The 20,552-nt window shown below is 40.6% G+C and overlaps 1 protein-coding gene across 1 annotated transcript in view; it reads left to right on the top strand.

The window, feature by feature from the left end:
• The window catches only part of CCDC30 (coiled-coil domain containing 30), a 110,987-nt gene that overhangs the window by 64,157 nt on the left and 26,278 nt on the right, over positions 1 to 20,552 (top strand). Inside the window, exons 10-13 of the mRNA XM_047082363.1 lie at positions 2,341 to 2,550; positions 6,388 to 6,542; positions 16,390 to 16,555; positions 17,152 to 17,264. Coding sequence (XP_046938319.1) covers positions 2,341 to 2,550; positions 6,388 to 6,542; positions 16,390 to 16,555; positions 17,152 to 17,264 — 644 coding nt within the window. The remainder of the gene's footprint in view (positions 1 to 2,340; positions 2,551 to 6,387; positions 6,543 to 16,389; positions 16,556 to 17,151; positions 17,265 to 20,552) is intronic.

Here is a 20,552-nt window from a genome sequence, read left to right as displayed (position 1 = left end):
GAGTTCGAGCCCCATGTCAGGCTCTGTGCTGACAGCTCAGAGCCTGGAGCCTGCTTCAGATTCTGTGTCTCCCTCTCTCTCTGCCCCTCCCCTGTTCATGCTCTGTCTCTCTCTGTCTCAAAAATAAATAAACGTTAAAAAAATTTTTTAAATAAAATTCTTTTATAGTGTTCATTCAATGTTTTTGGATGAGTACATGTTGAATTTCATCAAATTCTTTTCTGCATAACTTTTTGAGAAGATAAGATTTTTATATCTGTTAATACAGTGAATTATATTGACTGATTTTCTAATGCTAACTCAACTCTGCATTCCTAGGATAAACCCATCTTCATCCTAAATTATTATCCTTTTTCTACATTGCTGGTGTTAGCTTGCTAGTATTTCTTTGGAATTTTTGCATCTTAGTTCGCAAATGAGACTAGCTTGTCATTTTTCTTCCTTATAACATTCATATCAAACTTTAGCATAAAGGTTACCCTAGCCCCTTAACATAAGACAGGTAACATACCTTCATTTTTTGTTCTCTGGAAGAGTTTGTAAGACTGAATTACAATTGGGGCACCTGAGGCACCTGGGTGGCTCAGTTGGTTGAGCATCTGACTCTTGATTTCAGTCCAGGTCATGATTTTGGTTCAGATCGTGATTTCACGGTTGTCAGATCGAGCCCCATGTTGGGCTCTGTGCTGACAGGGCAGAGCCTGCTTGGGATTCTCTCTCCCTCTCTTTCTCTCTCCTCCCCAACTTGTGCATGCTCTCTCTCTCAAAAATAAATAAACTGTAAAAAAAAAAAAAAAGGAGTAAATTACAACTATTTCTTCTTTAATAATTATAAGACCTCATTTCTGAATCCTTCTGATTCTAGAGTTTTCTTTTGGGAAGATTTTCAATTACTGATTCAGTTTCTTAATGGTTATAAGAAGTCACATTTTTTATTTCTTCTTGTATGAACTTTGGTATATTTTATTTTTATGGAAATTTTTTTCATTTAAATTTTCAAAATTTTTTATTAAAGTTAGTCATCAACTTTTAAAAATAGAGATGGCCCTTTTTACTTTCATGATGCTAAATAACCTGTGATTTAAAAGAGGTTGGCAAAGACCAGACCATAGAAGGCCAGGCAAGCTGCTGGGATTTGTTTCCAGAGTTTTAGGAAGCCTGAAAGATTTAAGCAGTGGAGTGAATAGTTCAATCTATGTTTTTAAAAGAACATTTTGGGGGCGCCTGGGTGGCTCAGTCAGTTAAGCGTCCGACTTCGGCTCAGGTCACGATCTCACGGTCCGTGAGTTTGAGCCCTGCGTCGGGCTCTGTGCTGACAGCTCAGAGCCTGGAGCCTGTTTCAGATTCTGTGTCTCCCTCTCTCTCTGATCCTCCCCCTCCCTCTCTCTGTCTCAAAAATAAATAAACGTTAAAAAAAAATTTAAAAGAACACATTGGCTACATTGTAGAGAACAGATTAGAAGGGCGTAAAAATGGAAGTGGCAGAACCATGTCATTATTGCAACAGCCAAGTCTGGAGACCATGATGTTGGAGACGAGGGTGTGGTAGACACTGATGGGCCGATGCAAGACGTGTTGTGGAGGGAGCACGACAGCAAGTGCCGAAGGGGCTCAGGATGGGAAAGGAAGACTCAGGATTACTTTGAGACTACTGGCCTGAACAAAACCTTGGATGGAGGCATCATTTATTGAAATCAGGAAGACTGAGAGAGAAAAATCATTTTTGATATGGACAGAATCAGGGAGTTTTATTTTGGCAGTTCCAGGCACAAAGATGGCATTTCAGATTGTGACAGTGAACTAGGGAAAGAATGATCAACTCTCAAAGCCTGGGAGAGTCCAGTGATATTTAGAAGCTGGGCAGCATTAGAAGAGTCTACACAAGAGACCGGGAAGGAACTGCAAAGAGATGCAAGCAAACCAGGAGAGTTTGGTATCACAGACTCCATGATAATTTTCTGAGACAGAGGGAGTGAATGCTACCTAAGAGGTCAGTTGTCCACTGGATTCATTTTGGCAGTGGGGACATCAGTAGTGCCCCAGCATAAATAGTTTCATGGAGGAGTGGGAATGAAAGCCAGCGTGCAGTAGATTTTTAAAAAAGGATGGAAAATGTTTAGACTGTGCATGTGTAGAAACATTAGGAAAATTCCTCTGTCCAGCGGCCATCTGGCAAACCTTACTGACACAAGACAGTTCCGGGGAGTTAATCATCCACGTGACATTCGTTATTTGTCAGCTCTTAGGGGACTGCACTGCTTGGAAAAGTGCTTATTCTGGCTCATGTTCATGTTCTGTCCACGCTTATTTCTATCACTCTTGTTTATTCCCCTCCTCTAGATCAAAATTGAACTAAAGCAGGCCCAGCAGAAGTTATTAGATGGTACAAAGATGTGCTCTTCACTCACGGCAGAATGGAAGCACGGTCAGCAGAAAATCAGGGAACTGGAGCTGGAGGTACTTAAACAGGATCAGAGCATTAAATCACAGGACAACCTGAAGGAAAAGCTGGCTCAAGAGAAATCAAAAGTCGCTGATGCGGAGGAAAAGGTAATTATCCTCATGCTTAGTAAGTAGCATACGCTGGATACCAGTACTAAAATCCTGTTTCCCTAAGGATTTAGGAAGTAGATATGATGCACACTTCATAGAATTCCAGGGTTTTTCTGTGCTCTTCCATGCTTTCCTCTCTTTTGACTTCACCTGCTCCTGCAGTTCCAGTAAATCTCATGTTTCTTTAAACTGCATGAACTTGAAAAGGTAAGCGTCTGGAAAGCTATAGCATGAACTTAAAGTAACTGACTGAAACCATATGACTTTTGTTTTATACTTTCAACTTTTAAAAGACTTATTCTCCTCTCCTTAGGATTGTCTCTCTCTATGGTTTTTATTTTACAATTTGGGGGTGGATTCGTGTTGTGAAATGAACCATTTTGAAATAATGCCCCTGCATTTTAGATTCGCTAACACCAGGTGGCAGTAGTACGCAACAGTTGCACATTTTGATCTGTGGGTTTGAGTCAAATCTCACGTAAAAAATAAATCCTTAAATAAATAAATAATGCAATCTAACAGTATAAATATGAAACAAACATCAAAAAGCAGATGACAGCAATCTTAATTATGCTCCAAAGCCTAATTTTGAGCTAAAGAAACCAGAACAAAAGACTTCATACTATGTAATTTCATTTATAAGAGGTTTAAGAAGAGACAAAACTAAACAGATGAACATAAGGGAAGGGAAGCAAAAATAATATAAAAACAGGGAGGGGGACAAAACATAAGAGCCTCAAACATAGAGAACAAACAAAGGATTGCTGGAGGGGTTGGGGGGGCGGGCAATGGGCTAAATAGGTAGGGGCATTAAGGAATCTACTCCTGAAATCGTTGCATTATATATGCTAACTAACTTGGATGTAAATTAAAAAATAAATAAATTATTTACAAAAAAAAAGAATGACAAAACTAAGCTACGGTCAGAGGATGTTGGTTGTCTTTATGAGGGTTATTAACTGGGAGAGGATGAGAGGGACTCTTCCATGGTGCTGGGAGCATTCTTTATCTTAGCATGGGAAGTGGTTATATAAGTAACTTCATTCAGTATGCTTCAAGATATGTGCACTTTATGTATGTTAGTACTCCATTAAAAACATAGTTGGCTGGGGCGTCAGGGTGGCTCAGTTAAGCATCCGACTCTTGATCTTGGCTCAGGTCATGATTTCACAGTTCATGGAAGTCAGCCCCAGATCAGGCTCTGTGCTGACAATGCAGAGCCTGCTTGGGATTCTCTCTCTCTCCCTCTCTCATGACCCTCCCCTGCTAATGCTCGTGCTCTCCCTCTTTCAAAATAAATAAACTTAAAAACAAGAAGTAGTTGGTAAAACTGATACAGATTAGTAAAAAACTCTAAATTTAGACAGTACTAAATACTGGTGAGGATTTTGTGCAACAGGGACTCATATATTGACTGCAGTTGGAAGAGTAAATTAGCATAAACACTTTGGAAAGCAGTTGGCATTTGCATCTAGTTAGGTTAAAGACGTGTGTATCATACAACCCAATGCTTCTACTACTGGGCATAAATACTAGAAAAAGTATTATACTGCACAGAGGTATCAGGAGACAGGAATACAATCATTTTTGTAGAAATATTGTTCCAAATAGCAGAAAATTGGAAGCAACCCAAACGTCCCCTGACATAATATCAAATAAATAAACTGTATATTTACACAATAGCATACAACAGTGAAAATAAATGAATTACAGGTACATGCTGTAGTTCAATATATATTGAATAAAAAATCAGGGGCACCTGGGTGGCTCGGCTGGTTAAGCGTCCGACTCTTGATTTTGGCTGAGGTCATTATCTCACAGTTTGTGAGTTCGAGCCCCATATCGGTCTCTGCACTGGCAGTGTGGAGCCTGCTTCAGATTCTCTCTCTGCCCCTCTCTTGCTCGTATTCTCTCTAAATAAATAAATAAATAAACGGGTTTTTTTTAATTTTTTTTTAATGTTTATTTATTTTTGAGACAGAGAGAGACAGAGCATGAACGGGGGAGGGTCAGAAAGGGAGCGAGACACAGAATCGGAAACAGGCTCCAGGCTCTGAGCTGTCAGCACAGAGCCCGACGCGGGGCTTGAACTCACGGGCCGTGAGATCATGACCTGAGCCGAAGTCGGACGCTTAACCGACCAAGCCACCCAGGCGCCCCAATAAACATTTAAAAAAATCACCAAAAACACGGTATGATTTCATTGATTCAGAGGTCAAAATTATGTAAAGTAAAAGCCATGTTACACAGATTATATATTAAAGAAAAAGCAAGGAAATGATTAACCCCAAACTCAAGATAATTGGTTTTCTCAAGTGAGGAGGGAAGGGGGATAATTGACAAGGTCCCAGAGTAGACTTTAAAAGTATTGGAAATGTTCTTTTCTTAACTGGGTGACAGGTTCAAAAGTCTGCATATGTCCCTGATAGAGAAGCCAATGGGGTGGTGATATTTGCCTCTGTGGAATTAAGAGTGAATATCTTTAAGGAAGTATTTTCCCTTTGTAGGACTAAACAGGGGCACCTCAGAGGAACTTTAACTGGCCATGGATGACGGGCCACCCACTGCCATTGCCCTCGAATCATTCTGCATTTCTGCGTCTTCACCTCTCCTATAGTTTGTGGGCTCTGCCAGGATCTAGGGCTGGTGCACAAAGCCCTGCTCTTAAAAAGGGGGCTGCCGTGCACTGGCGTTCACGAGTGTTTGTGGGGACTGTGGTGCCAAACTGTCATAATGAATGCATTTTTAGATCAGGAATACATTCAGGAGACAATAGCTATTCTGCTAAGAACTACTCATTCAGCAGATATTTATTGAGCATCTACTATGTACCAGTCACAACTTAGGGTGACACAGAGGTTCATAAAAATATGTAAACAAATTAAAAGGAGACTTATCTAATAAAAAAAAAGTTTTAATGAAGCTTTTAATCTAACATGTAAATTCTAAAATAAAATTATACATCTGTTTTTCAAATTCATATATCTTATTGTTAGTCCTACCAGTGCATTAAAGAGCATATTACTGGTGCGAGGTGATACGCTAACAGGAACTCGATTTGTAAGAGACTCCTACTTCGTTTTAAGATCTTATCCTGAATCTAGTCACACTGTGGAGAAACTAGACACACTCCTACATTGCTGTTGGAAGTGTCAATTGGCCTAATACCTATGGAGCCAGCTTGGCATTATCTATTAAACAAATAATAGTAATCTTTGCCCTAGCAAACCCACATCTCGTAATGTATTCTAGAGATCTGTTGGTAATAGCAAAAGATTGGAATCAATTCAATTGTCCATCAGTAGGGGTCTACTTAAATAAGTTATAATATATCCTTATATATGCAGCTGTAAAAGAGAGGGCGATTCTACATAAACATATAATATGGAAAAACCACCAAGTGTATTTTTATTTACAAAAAGCAAGCTGCATAAGTATATATGGTATGCCATCATTTGTGTAAAAAATATGTATATGAAGGAGAACTGTATAATAGTATTTATTTATATAGGCATAAATAAATCCCTGGAAGGGTACGTAAGATACCAGTAATTGTGTATTTAGTGGAGGAAAAGTGGCAGGAAGACAGGATAAAGATGGGAAGGAGTTTTCACTGCATAGCTTCGTTTACCCAAACATACATTAAACTACACGAATGTATCATGTAGTGTAAAACTTAGGTAACTTATTTTAAAATTAAATCTAGCCACATTCTCTGCTTTAGATCAGATTTGGTTGTTAGCACTATGTTTGCTAGTTACTCATCCAGCATTTCCCTGATTGGAAAAAAAAAGGTCATGCTTAATGTTTTATTTGTGAAATTTTTCCTTCAAGATTTTGGATCTGCAGCAGAAATTAGAACATGCTCATAAAGTCTGTCTCACAGACACTTGTATTTCGGGAAAGAAGCAACTAGAGGAAAGGATAAAGGAAGCACTAGAAAATGAAGCTAAGACAAAGCAACTATATCAGGAGGAACAACAGAAGAGGTAAGAGGAGCAAAGATGTCAGTTTCCCATGGGCCAACCTGATTGAGTTTAGCAGGAATGTCAGTTTACGGATGTATTTCCTGTGTGTTCCCACTGCAGTGAACTACATTACATAACTTCTTGTATATAGCACTCGTTACACTGTATTCGAATTGTTTTTCCTGTTTGCCTTTCACAAAAGAGTGTCAGATTCTTAAGGGCAGGGGTTATTTCTCGTTGCTCTGAGCCGGGTGCGCAGGGTGCACGAGTAAATTTTCTTGAAAGACTGACTAGATTACTTATGAAATATGATACTCTGGGCTTTGCTTTTCCAACTCTCACATGATTGGCATAAACTGCAAACTAAAGGAAATTGATTTTTGTATTTATCAGCTGATTTCCTTGAAAGAAATTCCAAGTACTTTACAGACCTCTTAATCATCAGTAATCTGTCACCAAATAGGAGCTTTCATTTTTTTCTAAAATTATTATGATTACTATTAGAATTCTTACTTAAATGATCTTCCTGGATGCCCTAAACTTCAGTAACTGATGCTTCTTATTTCTATGGCACTGAAGAGTGAACCACATATGCTTTTTTTTTAATTTTTTTTTTAATGTTTATTTATTTTTGAGACAGAGAGAGACAGAGCGTGAGCAGGGGAGGGGCAGAGAGAGAGGGAGACACAGAATCCGAAGCAGGCTCCAGGCTCTGAGCTGTCAGCACAGAGCCCGACGCGGGGCTCGAACCCACGGACGGTGAGATCCTGACCTGAGCCGAAGTCAGACGCTTAACTGACTGAGCCACCCGGCGCCCCTAAAGATTCCCATATATTAAGTTTAGTCAAATGTAAGCTTACAATGAAAAATCAGCACATAACACAAGGAAGATGGCTACCATAAATGATAGTCGGTAGAAACAACAAACACCAAAGTTGTAACCCCCAAGAACTCCAGCAGCTGGGATTATGAATAATAGATTGTAAAACAACTCTATGAAGTTTTTAAAGAAACACAATGTGAAGGAACCCTCATACGCTGTTGGTAGGAATGTAAATTGGTGCCACCACTGTGGAAGACAGTATGGAGGTTCTTCAAACAATTAAAAATAAAACTATCATATGATCCAATAATTCTACTACTGGGTATTTACCCAAAGAAAATGAAAAAAACATTAATTTGAAATGATACATACATTCCTATGTTTATTGCAGCATTATTTATAATAGCCAAGATATGGAAGCAACCTACATGCCCATTAGTAGACAAATGGATAAGGAGGATGTGATGTGATGTGTGTGTGTACCATACATAATGGAATATTATGCAGTCATAAAAAAGGATCCGATCATGCCATTTGCAACAAATTGGATGGACCTGGAGTGTATTATGCTAAGTGAAATAAATCAGACTGAGAAAGAGAAATACCATATGACTTCACTCATATGTGAAATCTAAAAAAAACAAATGAACAAACAAAAAGCAAAATTGGACCTATAAATACAGAGAACAAATTGAGGATTGCCAGAGGGAAAGGGGGTAGGGACATTGGCAAAATGGGTGAAGGGGTGTGGGAGATAAAGGCTTCCAGTTATGGGATGGATAAATCATAGGAATAAAGCAGCATAAGGAATATAGTCAATGGTATTGTGATCGCATTGTATGATGACAGACTGTAGCTACACTTTTGGTGAGAACAGCATAATGTATAAACTTGTTGAATCACTATGTTGCTATGTTGTACACCTAAAACTCATGTAATATTGTATGTCAACTATAAGTAAAATAACACAATTAAAAAATAACTCAAAGAAAAACATTTTTTAAAAAGGGACAAAGATATGGGGCGCCTGGGTGGCTCAGTCGGTTAAGCGTCCGACTTCGGCTCAGGTCATGATCTCGCGGTTCGTGAGTTCAAGCCCCGCGTCGGGCTCTGTGCTGACAGCTCGGAGCCTGGAGCCTGTTTCGGATTCTGTGTCTCCCTCTCTGTCTCTGACCCTCCCCCGTTCATGCTCTGTCTCTCTCTGTCTCAAAAATAAATAAACGTTAAAAAAAAAAAAAATTAAAAAAAAAAAAGGGACAAAGATGTAATTCAAGAATTGAACAAGGAAAAAGGCTATTTAACTTTCCTGAAACTAGGTTTTTTGTGTCTAAAGTGGGATTAGTAATACCAGCTCTATGCATCTTCTGTGAAGCCTGGCTGAGATGAAATATGTTGAAGTAATATTTAAGCTAGCTATAACAAAATGGAATACTGTAGGGTAGGGAAATTCTTCTCTACAAAACGAATAATATAGTATACATTGTTTCAAAACCTGGAGGAAAGCAACTCCAATTTAGATACTTAGATTATAACCTACTTTTTTCACTGTTCTGTTTATCTTCTTTTAAATCTTCTAGAATATTATTTTCACAATGTATCATAATGAATTTAATCCGTTATTGCTGGATATTTACATTTTCCCCAGTTTCTTGCTATAATAAACAACGATATAATATTTTATCCTTGTAGTCAAATTTTTGTGCACATCCTTTACTACTTCCTTGGAATAAATTCTAGCAAGTACAATTGTAATTATAACTACTTATATGAAATTTAAATTATTAAAGAGCTATATAAAATAAAAAGCATAAATCCTTCAGATTTCTGTTCTTTGGCAGTAACCACTTCAAGTGATCAGATTTTTTCTATGCATATGCATATATTTTTTGTTGTTCTTATTTTGTTAACAGAAGTTGAGCCATTTAAATTATATTGCTTTGGAATTTGCCTTTTTCACCTAACAATATTACATGGGCAACCTTTAGCCACTTAAGAGCTACAAAATCTTAGACAAGTTTATCTTTTCAGTGCCTGTCTGTACCAACTTCATAAGATCATTGTGCGGATTGCATGAGTTATAAGTGGTTGGTTGGCTTATATTATCAGTATATGGCACATAATAAGCACTTGTATCAGTCTAGGTTCAATCAGAATAGAGCTAGCAGGAGAAATAAATGTTTAGTAAGAGATTTGGTATGGGGATTTGCTCTTTTTTTTTTTTTTTTAAGAGAGAGCACACACAAGCTGGGGAGAGGGGCAAAGGGAGAAAGAGAGGATCTCATGCAGTTTCCACATTCAGCACAGAGTCCTATGGGGGCCTTGATCCCACAACCCTGGGATCATGACCTGCTCAGAAATCAAGAGTCAGAAGCTCAACTGACTGAGCCACCCCAGTGCCCCAGGGGTTTGGTCTCTCATGCAGTTGTGAGCAGGGCTACACAGCCTGTAAGGCTGTCTTCATTCATCTTATGCTGGAGCTTGAAGTCCACTCAGGAAGTGAAGATGGGTACCACAGGAGGGAGAGCAATGTCAAGCTAAACCTATGAGCACAGGATGAACCCATGTCAGTTCTCCCTACCTCCAAACCTGATAAAGTAGGCGTCCTGCAGGAGAAGATGGCCCCCTCATCAAGGACCTAAACGGACACCTGGCCCAGGAGCTGGGGAAGGTGAAGGAGGACCCGAGGGAAGGTGGAGAAGTTGCAGGCCTGGCTTGTTGCCTCATGCAGAGGTGAGCAGCAGATACCTGGTGATGGGGATGAGCTACAAAAGCACTTGGTCCGACTTTCCAAGTGTAAAATCCAAACTGCTTCACTTCCGCCCTCCATCCCCTGCACCAGTAAACTGTACGTCTTGTAGCCCACTCTAATCAGAAATATACACGGAGGTCATGCCTAGCTAAGCTGACACATTACCAGCCACTACTAAAAAGGTGCTGTTATTATTCTTGCAATATTTTATGTTATTTTTGTTACTATTGCCATCATCATCTTCAGTAAAGTGAGAAATGTTCGTTTTTGCCAGAACAAAATGTTTGGGGATGAGGGAAGTATGGAGAAAAGGAGGCTAGAAAGGTAAGCTTGACCTGGGTCCTGCTGGACCTAACAAGCCACATAAAGGACCTTGGACATGTTCATGGAAGACACTGGTCCACAGCTTTTGTGTCCTGTAAGGTCTAGATCTGGTTTTGGTATTAGGGTGATGCTGGTGTCATAGAATTGAGTAAGTGTCCCCTCTTCTTTGCTTTTTCTGGAAGAGATTGTAAAGAATTGCTATCTTTCCTTTTCCTCCTCCTCCTCCTCCTTTTCAAAAATGTTTACTTATTTATTTTTTGAGAGCGAGAAAGTGCAAGTGTGAGCAGGGATGGGGGGCAGAGAGAGAAGGAGGAGAGAGAATCTCAAGCAGGCTCCACACTGTCAGAGCGGAGCCAGACGCGGGGCTCAATATCACAAACTGTAAGATCATCACCTGGGCCAAAATCAAGAGTCAGGAGCTTAACAGATGGAGCCACCCAAGTGCCCCAATATTGTTTCTTCTTTAAACGTTTGGTTGATGGGGCACCTGGGCGGCTCCGTTGGTTAAGCATCCGACTTCAGCTCAGGTCATGACCTCGCAGTCTGTGACTTTGAACCCGCATCAGGCTCTACGCTGTCAGTTCAGAGCCCGGGGCCTGCTTCGGATTCTGTGTCTCCCTCCCTCTCTGCCCCTCCCCTATTTATGCTCTGTCTCTCTCTGTCTCTCAAAAACTGAATAAATGTTAAAAAAAAAATTTAATAAATAAGTAAATAGAAATAAATGTTTGGTTGAATTCACCAGTGAAATCACCCGGGCTTACTGCTCTATTTTTTGGAAAGTTATTAAATATTGATTTAATTTCTTTAATAGGTATAGGCCTATTCAGAATATCTATTTCTCCTTAAGAGCTGTTAGATTGTGTCTTTCAATGAATCAGTCCATGTCAGACAAGTTATCAGATGTGTAGGCATAGAGGGGCGCCTGGGTGGCTCACTCAGTTAAGTGTCAGACTTCAGCTCAGGTCATGTGAGTTTCTGCTCGCGGTTTGTGAGTTCCAGTCCCGCATCAGGCTCTGTGCTGACAGCTCAGAGCCGGGAGCCTGCTTGGGATTCTTTGTCTCCCTCTTTCTCTGCCCCTCCCCTGCTCATGCTCTGTCTCTCTCTGTCTCAAAAATAAATAAAAACATTAAAACAAAAATTTTAGGGGCGCCTGGGTGGCACAGTCGGTTAAGCGTCTGACTTCAGCCAGGTCACGATCTCGCGGTCCGTGAGTTCCAGCCCCGTGTCAGGCTCTGGGCTGATGGCTCGGAGCCTGGAGCCTGTTTCCGATTCTGTGTCTCCCTCTCTCTCTGCCCCTCCCCTGTTCATGCTCTGTCTCTCTCTGTCCCAAAAATAAATAAAACGTTGGAAAAAAAAAATTAAAAAAAATTTTTTTTTAAAAATGTGTAGGCATAGAATTGTTCAAAATATTCCTTTATTGTCCTTTTAATGTCCATAGGATCAGTTGTGATGGTTCCTCTTTCATTTCTGACATTAGTAAATTGTGCCTTCTTTGTTTCTTGATTAGCCTGGCTAGCAGTTTGTCAATTTCATTGATCTTTTCAAAGAACCAGTTTCATTATATTTCTCTATTGTTTTCCTGTGTTCAATTTCACTACTTTCTGCTCTGATTTTTGTTACTTCTTTTCTTCTGCTTTCTTCAGGATTATATTGATCTTCTTTCTCTAGTTTCCTAACATGGAAGCTTAAATTATTGATTTTTGATCTTTTCTTTTATAATATTTGCATTTAATGCTGTTAAGTTTCCCTCTATGCACAGCTTTTGTTTCCTCTCACAAATTTTGTAAGTTGTATTTTCATTTTCATGTAAAATATATATAATTCATAATATTTTTAAAACTTCTCTCAAGACTTCTTTGACATGTATTATTTATAAGTATGTTGTTTGATCTCCAAATATTTGAGGATTTTCCAGCTATCTTTCTGTTACGATTTTTAGTTCCATAATATTATTTTAAACAGTTGTGTGGCATTCTGTAACACAGATATATTATAATTTATGTGAAATGCTTTTTAGATATTTTTGCTGTTACAAACAATGATGTAACAAATATCCTTGTACATAGACTTGATGATAAGTGTTATACAAAGGGAGGCTTAGGATGCTGTGTAGCAGAGACACCTCGTCTGGTCTGGGGAGCTCAAGAAAGCCTTCCTCAAAGAAAGCTATTCAAGCTGAGTGAGAGGTATTTGGGATGGATGGCTAAAAGAGAATATTAAGGAAAGGAAGGTCTGGAAGAGGAAGATAAGGAAAAGGAGTTGTAAGGAAGGAATAAGTGTAGAAGATGACTTATTTCAGGAAGTGAAAAAAAGTTCATTTTGCCTGGAGCAAAATGCTTGGGGGTAGAGGGAGGGCAAGAGAAAGAGGCTAGAAAGGTTAGCTAGCTCACAAGCCATATTGAAGTGTTCGGACTACATGATATGATGAGATTGGTTTAGAAGGACCGCTCTGATTGCTATATAAGGGATAGATTGAAAGAGAGGTTAAGGCTATTGGGGAGACAGAGTTTTATCAATCCACTGATTTCTTAATTTCTTTTTCCTTTTTTGGCTGGGTATAGTATATGTTATTGATGGTAATGACAAGGTAGGGTTCCCCAAGTCCCTCCCCTTCTTCAGGAGGTCTAGGATAGAAACTGTGGAGGTCAAATGATTCTCAGTGTGTTAAGGGATGCATTGGGGCAATGACTCCCCAACAGTCCTTCCTCTTGCTCTCGCTGGGACTGGTGGTCCAGGAGGCTCTTACTCCTTGGAGGCCATGTGGACCCTAAGGTCTGCCACCCAGTTGGTGTAGCCAAATTCATTGTCATACCAGGAAATGAGCTTGACAAATTCGTCACTAAGATCAATGCCAGCCCCAGCATCGAAGATGGAAGAGTGGGTGTCACTGTTAAAGTTGCAGGAGACAACCTGGTCCTCAGTGTAGCCCTGAATGCCCTTGAGGGGACCCTCCAATACCTGCTTCACCACCTACTTGATATTGTCATATTTGGCAGCTTTCTCCAGGTGGCAGGTCAGATCCACAGCTGATGCATTATGGGTAGGGACACAGAAGGCCATGCCAGTGAGCTTTCACTCAGCTGGGATGACATTGCCTACAGCCTTGGTGGCACCAGTAGAAGTAGGGATGATGTTCTGGGCAGCCCACGGCCATCACACCACAGCTTCCCAGAGGGGCTGTCCGTGGTCTTCCAAAGGGCAGTGATGGCATGGACTATGATCATAAGTCCCTCCACAATGCCTAAAGTCGTCATGGATGACCTTGGCCAGAAAGGCCAAGTGATTTGTGGTGGAGGAGGCATTGCTGACAATCTTGAGGGAATTGTCGATTTTCTCATGGTTCCTGCCCATCACAAACATGGGGTCATCAGGAGAAGGGGCAGAGATGATGACCCTCTTGACCCCACCCTTCAAGTGAGCCCCAGCCTTCTCCAGGGTGGTGAAGACCCCAGTGGACTCCACAACATACTCAGCACCAACATCACCCTATTTGATGTTGGCGGGATCTTGCTCCTAGATGATGGAGATTGCGGATGCCTGGGTGGCTCAGTCAGTTAAATGTCCAACTTCAGCTCAGGACTTGATCTCACAGTTTGTGGGTTTGAGCCCCACATCAGGCTCTGCGCTGATAGCTCAGAGCCTGGGGCCTGCTTTGGATTTTATGTTTCCCTCTCTCTCTCTCTCTCTCTCTCTGCCCCTCTCCCACTCATGCTCTGTCTCTCTCTCTCCCTCTATCTCTCAAAAATAAAATAAACATTAAGATTTTTTTAAAAAAGAAGATGGTGATGGGCTTTCCACTGATGACAAGTTTCCCATTCTCAGCCTTGATTGCGCCATGAAATTTGCCATGGGTGGAATCATAGTGGAACACGTAGACCATGTAGTTGAGGTCAATGAAGGGGCATTGATGTTGACAGTATCCACTTTGCCATAGTTAAAAGCAGCCCTGGTGACCAGGTGCACAATAGGGTAGGGCCACATTTGTTTACTCTAACCATCACCACCATATCTGGGGGATGCAGCTGGCACTGTACCAGGAAATGTGGCCATCTGTCGAGTGGGGAGGAGCAGAGAGCTTTCTTAATCTCATTCATTGGCATAGCTGGTTTATTTGTTAGTCTTTGTTCAAGCTATATGTAATATAGGAGTTAATTTCTAACATATTTATGAGTTGCTCTTTAAATGTTGACTTCCTATATTTCAATGCCGTTCTCCAACTCCTAAATTCTATTGAGGTAACTCAACTTTCTTTAATTCTAGCACTTTAAAATTTCCCTTTCAGCCCCAAAGCTTTTCTCTTAGTCTGGCCCCTTGATCAGAAATTCAGAATGGAACCAAAAATGGGAATGCAAGCTGGTGTAGCCACTCTGGAAAACAGTATGGAGGTTCCTCAAAACACTCAAAATAGAACTACCCTACGACCCAGCAATTGCACTACTAGGCATTTATCCACGGGATACAGGTGTGCTGTTTTGAAGGGACACATGCACCCCTATGTTTATAGCAGCACTATCAACAATAGCCAAAGTATGGAAAGAGCCCAAATGTCCATCAATGGATGAATGGATAAAGAATAAAGAAAATGTATGTATGTGTATATATACACACACACACACACACACACACACACACACACACACACACACAATGGAGTATTACTCGGCAATCAAAAAGAATGAAATCTTGCCATTGCAACCACGTGGATGGAACTGGAGGGTATTATGCTAAGTGAAATCAGTCAGTCAGAGAAAGACAAAAATCATATGACTTCACTCATATGAGGTCTTTAAGAGACAAAACAGATGAACATAAGGGAAGGAAAACAAAAATAATATAACAGGGAGGGAGACAAAACAGAAGAGACTCGTAAATATGGAGAACAAACTGAGGGTTACTGGAGGGGTTGTGGGAGGCGGGATGGGCTAAATGGGTAAGGGGCACTAAAGAATCTACTCCTGAAATCATTGTTGCACTATATGCTAACTCATTTGGATGTAAATTTTAAAAAATAAAAAATAAAATTAAAGAAAAAGAATAATAAAGAAAGAATGGAACCAAAAAGAAGTAGACAGTAATAGCTGGGAATTGCTCAGGTTTATAATGATGAAACAGGTGAAGGGGGTGGTGCTGGTGCAGGGGTGGATGTGAATGGGAGAAGTTCAGCTTAGGGAGCCTGTAAACCTGCACTTAATATCGGGAACCATGACAGGAGCTGGAAGTGCTGGAGGTTGAGAGCGAGGAGTCCCACGTCTCAAATATCAATCTTTGCCAGTAAACCATCGTTTTTTTCGGAAAACTGAAGTTAGAGAAAGGGAGCGCTTGTCCAGTCTCAGTACTTTAATGACCCAGCATGTAAGTGCTACCTCAGCATCCTCATCATATTCTTCTGGGTAATCTCCTAGATCCAAAGAGCCTTGTCGGAAATCTTCCACAACTATAGTCTGATGAGATTCCCTCTGAAGGAGTTAAGTGCTTTTGGCCCTTTTGAAAAAGGGTGAATTTCCTCATCAAACACAGGCTCATTTATGATTCAGCTCCTGCAGCCTTAACATGTGTGCATTAGTATCAGTAGTGTTTGTAACTTACAACCCTATATTGAACCAAGAAAATCAAGGGACTCAACTTGTAAAGCAGTGAGGATGAGTAGAAATAAAAGAGGATTCAAGGTTAGAGCCCCACCTCCATCTTGTCCTAGCAAGTTAATTAAAACTCTCTGTTGCCACAGCTTCTTCTGTGAAATAAGGGGAGTTATTTTCTTTTTCAGAGGTTTTTTGTGTTGTTTTTTTTTTTGATGAATGAGAGAGAGAATTGAGAAAAGCCTCACAAAGGAGGTCCCCTGTGTCGGTCTCTTTATTTTATGGACACATACCCGACCTCATTGAACTAATAAAATCCCTTGTAATGGTATAACAATTTTAGGTCAAAGAATTTCATAAATCCGGTGTGATTTAATGTACATTAATTGCCCTCAGGAAACTCCTAGATCAGAATGTAAATGAGCTACAAAAGCAAGTGAGAATCTTACAAGATAAAGGGAATCAACTGGAAATAACCAGTTCTCAGCAACAATCCAGAATTCAGCAACAGGAGGCCCAACTTCAAAAATACTTGGAAAACAAGAAAGAAAAATCGGATGAGGTAAGAAAGTAAATAGACATACTTTCTCAGTTTTCCTGTTTCCATAGACCCGAGTGATCTAATCATAGCTAATAATAATAGCTAGTAATGAGTGCCTAGCATTTTACCCCTTAGGTTTATCGGGAAAGCAGAAACTACTCTAGGTATTTCAAGCAAGAATGGGTTTAACACAGGGAATCACATGCTTACAAACTGTTGGAAGGGAGATGTAAGGGTGAGGAGAGAGAAGGTCAGAAAGAACTGCTGCTGGCCTTTAATAACCCCAGTTCAGAAATCCCAGGGAGGGGCGCCTGGGTGGCTCAGTTGGTTGAGTGTCCGACTCTGGCTCAGGTCATGATCTCACAGTTTGTGAGTTCAAGCCCCACACAGGGCTCTCTGCTGTCAGTGCAGAGCCTGCTTCATATCCTCCGTCCTCTCTCTCCGCCCCTCCCCTGCTCATGCTCGGCTCTCTCTCTCTCAAAAAAATAAAACATTTGAAGGAAGGAAGGAAGGAAGGAAGGAAGGGAGGGAAAGAAAGAAAGAGAAAGAAAGGGAAGGGAAAGGAAAGGAAAGGAAAGCACAGAATGTTCTCATTTAAAAAAAATTTGTTTTTTCAGCATCTCAAGAGCAACGGAGAACTGTCAGAAAAGCTGTCCAAGTTGCAGCAAGAGAAGGAAGCACTGTGTAAAGAATATGCGCAACTTTTGAAGCAGATGGATGCCCATATGAGGTAAACAAAAAAAAGTTCTGGAAAGGGATTTCATGCCTTTTCCCAAATACACCCTTTTCATTTGCCTTCATGCTTTTATTCCCCTTCACATACTTTGCTCAGTCTGGACCACCCCCTCCCCATTTCAACTCTTCATTTCAAATCCTAATTCTTAGACTAGGAGTCACCTTCTCCAAGAAGCCCACCTTTCTTTCTTTCTTTCTTTCTTTCTTTCTTTCTTTCTTTCTTTCTTTCTTTCTTATGTTTATTTATTTTTGAGAGACAGCGTGAGACAGAGCACGAGTGGGGGAGGGGCAGAGAGATAGGGAGACACAGAATCTGAAGCAGGCTCCAGGCTCTGAGCTGTCAGCACAGAGCCCGACGCGGGGCTCGAACTCACGGACCGTGAGATCATGACCTGAGCCGAAGTCGGACGCTTAAACGACTGAGCCACCTGGGCACCTCTCCAAGAAGCCTTTCTTGACCCCACCAGCCTGGGCTGGGTGAAGTACTCATTCTTTGTAGCCTCCTCCTAGCCCTTTGCACATGCCTCTTTGTACTTATTTCAGAGCTTGCCACTTTGTCTTGAAATAGTGTGAGTTACTACCTGTCTTCCTCACCAGACTGTAGGCTTTTCAAGGGCATGGGCCATGGTCTTATTCATCTTTTTATCCATAGTTCTGATTATATAGTAGGTGCTCAATAAAAAATGTGTTTCTGAACTTCCTTCTCTTTCTGCCATTCACTGCTCATCATTCCACCAGATTCCTCCCACTCTCCTCCTCTCTGGAATGTAGCAGAGTAGTTCAGAGTATGGACTCTGGAGCCATATTGCCTGGGAACAAATCCTGGTTCTTCCAGAAACTAGCTGTGCGACCTTGGGTGAGTTATGTAAACTTTCTGTGCCTGAGGTCCCTCATCTTTAAAATGGGTAAAATAACAGCACTTACCTCAGAAAGTTGTTTTGAGAATTAAGTAAATCACTATATGTAAAGCACTTACTTAGAACAATGTTTAGCACACAGCTATTATCATATCTAGTTATTGTTCATTGTTTTTCCGTGATCCACCTTTCTCCTACCAGCTCTGTAGTCTTCTGCTCTATTCCTTCCATTAGGCTGAAATTTCTTATTCTCTTGTGTTCTTACCTGCGTAATTATCACATTGATGAGAATGATTTAAAAACCACTGTTTAAATAAAAAAAAACGTTGAAAAAAAAACCACTGTTTACTGCTGTAGAGCAGAGTGTTTTTAGAGTCACTGGTATCCCTTACCTTGCTTTGATCATCATAATACTGAAAAATGTAAAAACCATGGTCAGGGGAGTATGTGTGGTTCAGTTCATGCTGCTTACGAACCTAAAGCTAGAACTCAGTCGTCTAATAAGCTCTTTAGGGGCACCTGGGTGGCTGAGTTGGTTCAGTGACAGACTCTTGATTTCAGCGCAGGTCATGGTCTCACAGTTTGTGAGTTCAAGCCCAGCTTTGGACTCTGCACTGAGAGTGCAGAGCCTGCTTGGGATCCTCTCTCTCCTCTCTCTCTCTCTCTGCTCCTGCCCTGCCCTGCTCACTCTCTAAATAAATAAATAACTTAAAAAAAAAGTGAATAACCTATATAGGGCTCTTTCCACATCTTGCCTTGGTATTAGAGGGAGTTGAAAGAATGAAGTGCTAGGTCTAGGGCATATAAAATGCCACAATTCCTGACAAGTGAGTTGATCCTGAATCTAATATGTGTAGAAATTGCTTACCCAGAATCCTTTCTGTGTTTACTCCTAGTCTCTGTCATTTAAACATAGTTTTATGACTTTACTATCATAGCTTGGATAAAATTTTATATTCTCTTCCTCTTTTTTTTTTGATGCAAAAAAGGTGATTTTATTAAAGCACAGGGACAGGACCCATGGGCGGGAAGAGCTCTCTACTGCAAGTGTGGAGGTGACCCTTTTATAGAGTCTGGGAAAGATAAAGTTAAGAGGAAGTTTCCAAAGAGACTTTCACATGCTAAAGACTTACTGGAAGCCTAGCTATTGTCAAGCTAAAGTTGTTTATCTCTTTAGCAAAGCATTATCATTAAGACCGGAGGGAGTTCCTGGACTTTTGGCCATTGATGGGATTGCCTTTTTGTTGTAAACTGGTAGAGACTATTTGTTTTTTGTCCTTTCCTGTTTTGGGATAGCTGGGAGTGTCCAAGGACTATCATACATGTCCTACCTGCGGGGGTGGGGGGTTGCTGTTAGCCTGTACTTTACCCCCAGCTTACCCCATGCTCCCCACTGAAAAATTTTGACCCTTAAATCTTTAAGGTTGTTGAAAGTGGAAGGTCTCATCTTCTGTAGCTTCTTCCTGCTGAGTAGGGGTGTAGAAATGTCCCTACCTATAAGGGTCAATATTGTTCAGTTGGGGAAGGTATAGGGGAGTTACAAAAGACAGAGGCAGCTGAATCCAAGGTGGACAATGTGTATGAACCTTCCTGAGTAGAAAGGATCATCTGTTGGCTTGAAGTTATTGCAGTGATGGAGTCTTAGCACCAGGCAGAGAGACATGGCAGAAAACAGCAAAACATGATTAGAATAACTAGAAAGATTAGCCCAAATAAAAGTCCTTTGGTAGTTGACAAAAATCCTCCAGTCCAGAAATTTAACCAATCATTAAAGGAAAGAGAGGGATTGTTTCCAGCACCAATTCAAGTATTCATGTCAGTTAGAAATCCGGAAATATTTTTGTGGTCATCTGGAATGTATACACAGCATTTTGTTTTTATGAGAGTACAAGTTTCACCTTGTGCAGCAGTTAAGACATCTAATACTATTCTATTTGGTAGAACTGCTCTATGCATAATGTTATTGAGAGTCATTGAAGGCTTTAACTGTGTAACAGGTGGTGTTTAACCATCATATAGACTCTGTTTTGTTTAGTAAGCAATTAGTCAATCAATAAAAGGTACTTTTATAGAAACAAGAAAAATACAGGTTAATGGTTAGAGCAAATTACAAACCCAGTGTTTACCAGTGCTACCAGTGAGATTTTTAGATGTCAGGCTTGAAGCATCCTCCAATGGGAGTGGGAACAGGCGGCAGGAATCAGATGGGTTTTTCTGATTTGTAATTCAGATGTCTCTTGTGATCCTTTTGAATGGCCCATTTTAAGAGGAATTGTTAGTATAAATTGGGGAAAGGAGAATGAAAAAGAAAGGTACAACCATCCTAAGAGAAGTTTGAGCAAAAGTTTGAGGTCTTCCACGGGTTTACAAGAACAAGAAGGCACATTAGTTTGCTCATTGGTTTTCTGAAGGAGGTACGGGTTTTA

Source organism: Lynx rufus, unplaced genomic scaffold (assembly GCF_022079265.1).
Source record: "Lynx rufus isolate CCGP_SWC_20201006 ecotype Redwood Valley unplaced genomic scaffold, mLynRuf1.p SCAF_2, whole genome shotgun sequence".
NCBI lineage: Eukaryota > Metazoa > Chordata > Mammalia > Carnivora > Felidae > Lynx > Lynx rufus.
This window is presented reverse-complemented; position numbering and strand designations above follow the sequence as displayed.